The 9,379-nt window shown below is 37.7% G+C and overlaps 1 protein-coding gene across 3 annotated transcripts in view; it reads left to right on the top strand.

Moving 5' to 3' along the window:
• Positions 1 to 493: 493 nt before the first annotated feature.
• HSPA4L (heat shock protein family A (Hsp70) member 4 like) overlaps positions 494 to 9,379 on the top strand; it is a gene marked incomplete at both ends in the record, with an annotated part of 49,325 nt that continues 40,439 nt past the window's right edge. For 2 of the 3 annotated variants that reach the window (XM_079705138.1, XM_079705139.1), the window contains one exon: positions 509 to 615. In XM_079705138.1, the coding sequence (XP_079561264.1) occupies positions 509 to 615 (107 nt within the window). Of the gene's footprint in view, positions 616 to 9,379 lie in introns of all 3 variants that reach the window. The other variant, XM_079705137.1, reaches the window with a different exon arrangement.

Here is a 9,379-nt window from a genome sequence, read left to right as displayed (position 1 = left end):
CGGTGGCGACCGAGCTAGCCAGTTCTGCTTCCCCTCCTCCTCTCCTGCCCGATCCTCCCCGCTCCCCCTTCTCCTCCCTCCCACTCCCGGCTGCCTCAGCCGCCTCCATTTTCCAGATCTTTCTCGAACCCGCAGCTCCTAGGGCAGCCGTTGCCCGAGTGCTAACGGAAGCGGCCGAAGTCGAGGCCGGGAGCAGCCTCGGGCGCGGAGGGGGAGCTGGCGCGCCTCCCCAGCGACCGAACGCGCAGGCGCAGACCCAAGTAACTGCCGGTTGGAGGCGGCCGAGCCGCAGTGGAGAGAGACCTGGGTGGCGGAGGCTGCGGCGCGGGCGGCCTCCACCTCCTCCAGGGTTCCCCGACGCGCTGCCCTCGTTTTAATGCGCAGCGACTTCGGGTCATCTCTCCTTTGCTTCTCGTAGGAGTCGCAGTTCCAGGAGCAACAGCCTAGAAGAGGACGCGGTCCCCGCACAGAGGCTTCAGCACCATCCCCCCGACCATTAGGCAGCGGGATGTCTGTGGTCGGCATTGACCTCGGCTTTCTCAACTGCTACATCGCGGTAGCGAGAAGTGGCGGCATCGAAACCATCGCCAATGAGTACAGCGACAGGTGTACCCCGTAAGTGCCTTGTCTGGTCATAACCCTAGGAAACGTCTCCTCCCGACCCTTAACGCTTGTCCCGCCCGCTGGTTTCTTCTGATGCGCGGAATTCTGAGATGACAGGTGCAGTGCATCAACTGCGATCTCTAGGGACCGCGGGTTGGCGCGCCCAGGTGGGAGTCGGGCGTACTCGCTCCGCACAGCTGCTTTTCCTTCAAGGACAAGGGACTTAACTCGGATAGCTGGCCCATCTCTCCTTTCTGTACCCACGCCCCCTCTCCACCCCCCCACCGCCCCACCACGCTGCCCACCACGCCTCTGTCCGCCGGCGGCCCTGCTTTAGTTTTCGGGAAAGGGATTGGAGTGGGACCACCACGATGTCCGGAACACTGGAGAAGGATCTTTGGTTACCCCTAGTGGGGCTTGTGTGGGATTATTGGCCGCGGGCGGGCATCCCCGCTCGCTCAGTAGAAAAACTGTTTATTCTTTCTGCCCTTCCTCCTTTCCCCATCTGTCAGCGTGACAGCTTTCCCTCAAAAAAGTAGGAAATGAAAGCTTAGACTGCAAATATCAGAAGATGAGTTGCAAGTTCATCTGACCCAGAAAACCTTTTTTGTTTGTTTTTAAAGAAGAGTTTGTTTTTAAAGAAGAGATTGAGATATTCAGGTTTTTACCTCAGTGTCCTTGAGAATTCGAGGTAATCGGATCGGTTTCCAGGGGCGTAGGTTAATGGTACATTAATAGGGAGAGAATCAGGGATGGGAGTCGTTGGCCTCAAGTATTGGTAATGTTCATCCATTAAAGGAAAGTGGGGGAGTTAGAACCTACCAGAAGTATATTTCTACAGAATGAACCGTTGGAGAGTCAGAGGCCGCTGCCCTGTATAAGCATGACTGTGAAGTGATTCCATTACGAACACTTAACGAAACACTTAGGAGGAGTGGCATTATGTCATGGAAACATGTTTCCATACGTTCCATTGTTTCTCTGATCTGGGAAGTTAGCAAAGAATAGAATTAAGTAAGACAGGGTACGAAAAACTAGCTTCTTATTGTAGACTCCTGTTACCGGTAATTTTATGAGGAAACCAACTGTCCATATCTTATTTCCTATGGAGAGGCAACTGAACATGTTAATTTGACCCTTCTGAATGGTCCAAAATACAATACTTTAAATATAAGACTAATCTTGTCAGTGTTAAGCTAAGCCTTTAAATAATTATATCACTACACTTTTATGAGTAATTTAAATTATGTCAAGGAGATGTTGACGATAGCTTACTTGAATCAGTTTGTGCTTTGGTTTCTTTCCAAGAATATTCTATAAGGTTTTATACCATGTTTTTCTAGATTATATGCATTACATTTCTTTTACTGAAATTTTGGATCTTTGTATTCTCAAGTGTGAGTATAGGTCAGTTAATTTTCATAGTTAGAAATTTTCATACTGTTAGAACTCTTCTTTTTACATCTTTTTCTGGCTTTTATGCACAATGAGAAGGTGAAGTAGTAATTGTGAACTATTTATGACTTCATCTCTACAACGTTTTGTTTTAAGCCACAGCAGATATGGGCTTCTGCCAGAAAAGGACTATGAAATTCCACTCTCCTCTTTCAGCAGAGTAAAGGTTAATGGGGGCAGTCTTTGGCTTCAGGGACTTAGCCTATGGAGAAAAAGTGAGAGGTAGGATGGACGTTCCCCTTTTAAAGCCTTATCCTAAAAGATCATAAACCAGAATTGTAAAACAGATACTGCATTTCCAGGCTCAGAAATCTTAGTAGTGGGTCCATGACTCTTTAAATTTAAAGAGCCTGGCCAAACTTTCAAAGAGAGTTATTTAGAAATTAGGCTGCTTATTTAAGTCTTCTAGAAGTCTCTCTCTTAATATTCTTAAGCACATTGGCAAATTCTGTGTGGCTGAGATTTAATGATCTTTCTGATTGTAAGAGAGTCACTTCTAATATCTAGATTTAATGAGCCTAATCCAAAGTAGAAAGTTCTAAAGGTGGAAGGACTATTCCTAGCTTGTATCAGCAACTCTTCCCTTCTTTCTGTGGCTGTGTACTGTCATTTATCTCAGCAATATATCTTTTATTGTTACTGAACTAATACTTCACTGTAATCCAGTGTTCTTATACTGTATATTTGCTTTGCAGGGCTTACATTTTTGAGTGAAAACATAGCCCTTTCTGATCCCTAGACATTTATTCGTTAAATGCCTGTCTTGCAAAAAGCATAACTATTAGAGGACCTGTAACTTTTCTAATACACCACAGTGTTTAATAATACACATAAAGTAGCTTTTAAAAAAATTTTTTTCCATATTCCAGTTGCTGACATCAAGGTAATATGACACAGGTATTTCTGAGATGCAAATACATTATAAAAAGATCCTGTGAGGACTTCCTGGGTGGTCCAGTGTTTAGGACTCCGAGCTTCCACTTCTTGGGGCACGGGTTTGATCCCTGGTCAGGGAACTAATATCCCACATGACCTGAGGTGAATAGAATAGAATAGATTAAAATAGGATAAAATATTGATAAAAGGATCCTGTGGAAAAGATGTAGGAAATGTTTGATTTAGTTGGTTTCAACATCCATACTTTTTCACATTTGTTTCATTAACGTACTTGATTATGGATTCATGGGAGAATCCCACGTATAAATGAAGAACAATTTAATGAAAAAGATAATTGCTTAAGTTTGGTCTACAATTAAGGGACCAAGGGCAAGTAGTTAAACCTGTTCTTCAGATTCACCTTCTGTAAAGTTGGAAGTGCTTGTACTAGCCTCTCTTATCTCATGCATAAGTTGAAGAGGAAGAAAGAAATTAACATGCATAAATCGAATAAAATATTAACTTATTTTTTCTGAATATTTTATTTAAAATTATTATGCAAATAGTACATGTTCATTGTAGAAGTATAGGCATGTTAAAAGATGAAAATAAAAATTATAATTTTTCCATCCAGAAATAAAGCTTCCAGATGGTTTTCTCTGTGTGTATTTCAAGGGTAGATTATATTTTATATTCTATTTGGTGTCCTCTTTATATATAAAATATATTTCTATACTATTAGTTTTAGTGTCTGTATAATAATTTCCTTAATTTAAGGCATCCCTTATTGGATATTCAGGTTGTTTATATTTTCTTTTTATAAACAGTGCTGCGATAACTATCTTTATAACTAAATTTTTGACCCTTAATTCCTTCAAATAAGTTCCTAGAAGTAGAATTACTGAGTGTGCACATTCTTAAGGCCTTAGATATGTTTGTATTGCTCAGTTAAGTATAGATGTAGGGATTGGAATTTCCATGCTAGACTCAGTTATATCAAAGTGATTAGTTTCACACATGGGAAAAGAAAACTGCAGCCAGAAATCCTCATTCAGTATCAGATTAAAGCATGTGGTCAGCTAAAACATGCTGCCTGCCTGTACTGATAATAGTGATTTCTATGTGCTAAGCGTTGTGTTTGCGCTGTCACACATATCACACCAGTTCTATGAGTTTGATAATACTAGCTATCTTTTTCCATAAGAAGCCTTAAGCAAAGTTAAGTATCTTGGCCAAGAACTAGTAAGCAGTGAAATGGATTCAGTTTCAGGCTGCTTTGACCCCTGAACCCCAATGTCCTTACATTATCCATTGGCATATGGATGGTATCTATATATTGGGTTCATGGGGGTGTAATGGGACAAATTGTCTGGGCAGTTACTGTAGAGAGAAGGATCTTTAATATCAGTCAAGTCATCTATTTTTGGCTATTTTTTAAGAAGTATTATCTTGTTTTAAAATGTTTTAATATGCTTTTAAGTTATTTTAAGAACATGTAAAAACCTTGTTTCAATTTAGAAATTCATTAAAAAATATGTACACAAAATGAGTTAGTGTAAACCTATGGAGGAAAGTAGTGTGGAAAGGCTATAAACTATTAACAATGGATATTTCTTGACAGTAGAATTATAGAGTGTGCTTTTAATACATAGTCTGTAATGTTTTGAATTTTTATGAACTTATTTTACAATAAGGAAAATGGATCTTTCAATCAAACTATTATTTCAAGACATTTTTGTTAGGTGTACGTATTTGTTTTGTCATCAACATTCTGTAGGATCCGACTTACTGTTCAATTCTCTGTTTTTCTGTCTTCATTATTTTTTCCCTATTTCTTTCCCAGTGTATGTATAATCTGAAGATATGTGAAAATATTATTTATACACTACACCTGAAATATGTGAGATGTCCTCTTCAGTGCACAAAAGTAGAAATCACTTACCTTGGGGTATTGAAAATAAAAATTTTTGTACACAGAAAATGACAAAACTACAGACGTTAACAGTGGCTAGTTGGGTAGGAGGACTTTTTATGATAATAGCAGTTTGGAGTAGGAGAATATTTTTACAGTTTTTTAATTAAATATTCTTTGTACTATATGAAATGGTTTTGTTTGTATGTTTTACTATTAGCTTACATTAACTTTGATTTAAAATATTTTAAATACTGAAGAATTACATAAAGTAAATCTCCTTTTTCTCTTCCCAGACACCTCCTAAACTTTAGTGTGTTTCTATACATTTGCAAGTGTATGTATATAACTGGGATTTTTTTTAACGTAGAATTACATTATACATATTTTGCAATTGCTTTTTTCAAAATATACTGTGGACATCTCAGACTTGATCATATGACTCTAATTTATCTCATCTTTTTAATGGTTGTACAGCATTCCGTTTATCTATACACTACCATTAGCGTACATTTCAAAATATTTTGCTGTTGACAAACAAAAATTCAATGAACAGCTTCCCCACACCCTCCTTTTTTTAAAAAATGAAATTATGCCTAAAGGAGCGGGTGGGCAGGTATCTCACACTTTAGCATGGCCAAAGCTAGAACTATAAAATCTTTTAGTATGAATATTATGCACGAAACAAAATCTCCAGTCATTGCCTTGAATTTGTGGGTGAAAAATTCTGAAAAGTTTCTAGAAGGCAAGGACTGATAGGTACAAATTACATAATATCTATTACGAGTTGAAGGTGTTTCATGTCATTGGTAGTTTTTTTAGTATGTGGTCACTAAAATACAAATTAATGACCATAGCCATGTTCTAATAAAACTTTATTTGCAAAAATAAGTGGCAAGGGATAATTTGCAAACCTCTGTTCTAGGCAGTCATAATCAAGACTTAAGGGCTTCCCTGGTGGCACAGCCGTTGAGAGTCCGCCTGACGATGCAGGGGACACGGGTTCGTGCCCCGGTCCGGGAAGATCCCACATGCCGCGGAGCGGCTGGGCCCGTGAGCCATGGCCACTGAGCCTGCGCGTCCGGAGCCTATGCTCCGCAACGGGAGAGGCCACAGCAGTGAGAGGCCCGCATACTGCAAAAACAAAACAAACAAACAAAAACAAAACGAAACAAAACAAAAAAGACTTAAAATTACTGTGCATGGCTATTTGTCTTTGAACTGATGAATTTTAAGTAAGATAGTCAGCTTTTAAAATAATGTATCTAATCTAATAATTAATCTAAATACTTAAACAATATGTCTCATTTAATGTATCTAATCATATTGTGTCTACCGATATAAATGTGTGATTTCTGTTAATGGGTTCAAGTTATAAACTAATTTGTGAATTACGCTTACTAGAAGCATTTGGAAACTATTAAAGGAATTTTTATTATTTTTATCTGTTAAAATGTTTTATGCATTGTCCATATTGAAAGATTTGAAAGTTTATATTATTACTAAATCATAGATGCCTAGAAGTTTTATACTTTTAAGTAGAAAGCTAAAAAGGAAATGGCAACAATCAGTCCTTTTGAGAACATTCCTCCCCCACCCCTTCTAGGGCAACTTTTTTCCATATAGTTAATTTTGAGAAATAATAACTAGATGTTTTCTTTACTGTCAAACTCTCAGATCCCTTAATTTGTTTATAGGCATTGAAACACTCTAAGAATGTTGTCTCCAACTTACTTGAACCACTAAGGAATCATTTTGTACAGAACACTATTTGGGAAATGATGCAGTATTCTCAGCTGGAGGAGATTTTGTCCCCTAGGGCGTATCTGACAATATCTGAAGATATTGGTTGTCACACGGGGAGGGGGAAAGGAGGAGTGCTACTGGCTTCCAGCAGGTAGAGGCCAGAGATGCTCCTGAAATCCTCTAGTGCACAAAATAGGCCCACTCTCTCAAAAAAAATTAGCCCAAAATGTCAGCAGTACCAAGGTTGAGAAACCCTGCTCTATAGACATCTTGGCAACCATATCAGCGGTTGACAATTTGATTCAGAGCCAAATTGGTCATGCAAAGAGAGGACCTTTTGATTTAAACCAATTGATTGTCCTCTCATATCATTAATTCAGCTATTGTATTTCTTAGCATCCACTCAATGATAGCCAAAGAGGCTATAAATAGTAATTATGGTCTCATGGGACTGGCAAGGGAAAGCAGAGATTTCTAAAAATAGGGCTATTTTTAAAGTGTAAATGGTTGGTAAAACCAAGAGGTTTTGAATCCTTTGCTTTATAAAGAAGCAAACAAATTTAGTGTTGCCCTCTTAGGTGAGAAGTTTCATAGTCTGTTGGCAGTATGTGTTTTCTCCAACCTAACCATGCTTGGCTTTATAAAAATAGGCTTTATAAGAGAGACAGAAAATTAATCTTAGATTTTAAGGGACAATACAAGTACAACTTTCTTAAAGTAACATCCTGTCATTTGATTTTTATGCCCCTCCTCTACTAAAAGTGATATAGGACATTCAGAAGCTTTTCTTATTTGTTTAGAGTTTTGTGGCATTCTTTGAGAATCTAGGACTACCACTGTGGTGGCAACATCAGACTGGATATAATAGATTTAAGCTGCATTGTGAACTCTCCTTTTTTTTTTCTTTTAGGTATAAAATGGAATTTCTAAATAGTAGTTGAAATATTATAAAAAGTATAATATAATTGAATTATGTGATACATAGTTGGATAAACTTGAATATCCTTTTCTATAAGAACTTTTATATCAACGTAATATGTGTGTATTTTCCTTGGTATTACTAAAGGTCAGGTAAAAGTGTTGAAAGAGAATAGGTATTTAACTTATTTTGATTTTTCTGAGAATCCTTGGCAGATATTTATTTAATGGCTGTGTTCTAGAATCTTTTTGAAAAAAAATTGAAGGAAAGAATTTGAAGAACTTTAGTATGTGAGGAGAATTTTCTCTGTATTGAAACTGGGTATTTCCAAGTTATAACATTAAATTTTTAAACTTTAAAAGTTGTCTGCTTTTAACCTAAGAGAATATCTGATAATGATAACTGTTTAGCTTTCCTTGTGAAGCGATACAGGTGCAAAACATATTTCAGTGAATACAGCACTTAATAAATGATAGATAGTTGAATCAATCTTATTTGGAAGTAAGTGTTCTAACAGAAGTTAAACTCTTGAGAATCAACCTAAGAATAAGATTTTCTGTTCATTGAAATGTTGGTAGCCTCGTATTGAAAAAAGTATTCAGAAATGTATCCAAATAATGGAGTTGAGAGTAAGATGGACTATAAACAGGCTAAGAGATGGCAAGTCCATGTTTTCTCTGATGAGTTTTAGGGTGGAATGCCAACCATCTGTGTTGATTGCTGTATCAGGTATGCAGATATCTACTCTGGCAAAGACTGTGTTGAATCAAGGAGTTATTTGCAAGAGAAATGAAGATGTCACCTGAACCACTGATTCTTAACTATATCCTGTTTTGGCCAGATCATAATTAAAAGTAACTTCCATTTCGTTCATCTGTTCATCACATTTAACATTTTAGTCCTAAATACATATCTGCTTGGATGTCTCAAAGGTACCTCAATCTCAACATGTCCAAAATAGAACTTGTGAAGGTCCATCCCCAAACGTGTCTCTCTTACAGTGTTTTCTGTCCCATTGCATGGCACCACTATCTACCCTCTTATGCAAACTGGAAACCTAGACATTATTCTTGACACTTACCTCTTCCTATTATCTATTCCAGCACTGTTCAATAAAAATAAATATAATGTATGTGAGCCACATACATAATTTTAAATGTTCTAAGTAGTTACATTAAAAAGGTAAGAAACAGGCAAAGTTAATTTTAATACACTTGATTAAATCAGTATACTCAAAATCTTATTTCAACATTTAATCAGTGTTTTAAAATTAATGAGATACTGTAACATTTCTTTTAAAATTTTAAATCTTCAAAATCCAGAGTGTATTTCACACTTAAAATAAATACATCCAATTCAGACTAACTGCGCTGGAGCTCCAGTGGCACACTTGGTTAGTGTGAGGTACTTATACAGCCTTGCTGCATTTCATGTGCCTGATAGCCACGTGTGTCTGGTGGCTGCCGGATTGCACCGCGAAGACCTAGTTCATCACCAAGTCCTTTGAGTTTTAGCTCCTAAAATCTCTTAATTCCTTTTCCTTCTGTCTCAGCTGCTACTATACTGATAGAGATTATTGATAACTTCTAGCCCTCCTCCCATTCCTGTAGTCCAAATGATCTCCACCAAACACTCCCCTAATTGAATCCATCATCATTTACTCTTCCTTCAAATCTCATCACTTTCTCCGATAAGCCATTCCTGATCCTCTTTTAGGTCAATTCGTGTTGTTGTCTACTCTCATTGCACCATGTGTACCCGTTTTTGTACCACCTAGTTTACTTTCATTTGTGACTCTATAGCAATATAAGTTCCAAGGGAGCCAAAACGATGTCTGACTTTTTTCCCCTTATTATTATAGCTTTAGT

The sequence above is a fragment of the Hyperoodon ampullatus genome (assembly GCF_949752795.1).
Source record: "Hyperoodon ampullatus genome assembly, chromosome: 1".
Taxonomy (NCBI): domain Eukaryota; kingdom Metazoa; phylum Chordata; class Mammalia; order Artiodactyla; family Ziphiidae; genus Hyperoodon; species Hyperoodon ampullatus.
Note: the sequence above shows the minus strand (reverse complement) of the source record. Positions and strands in the feature narration are given on the sequence as shown.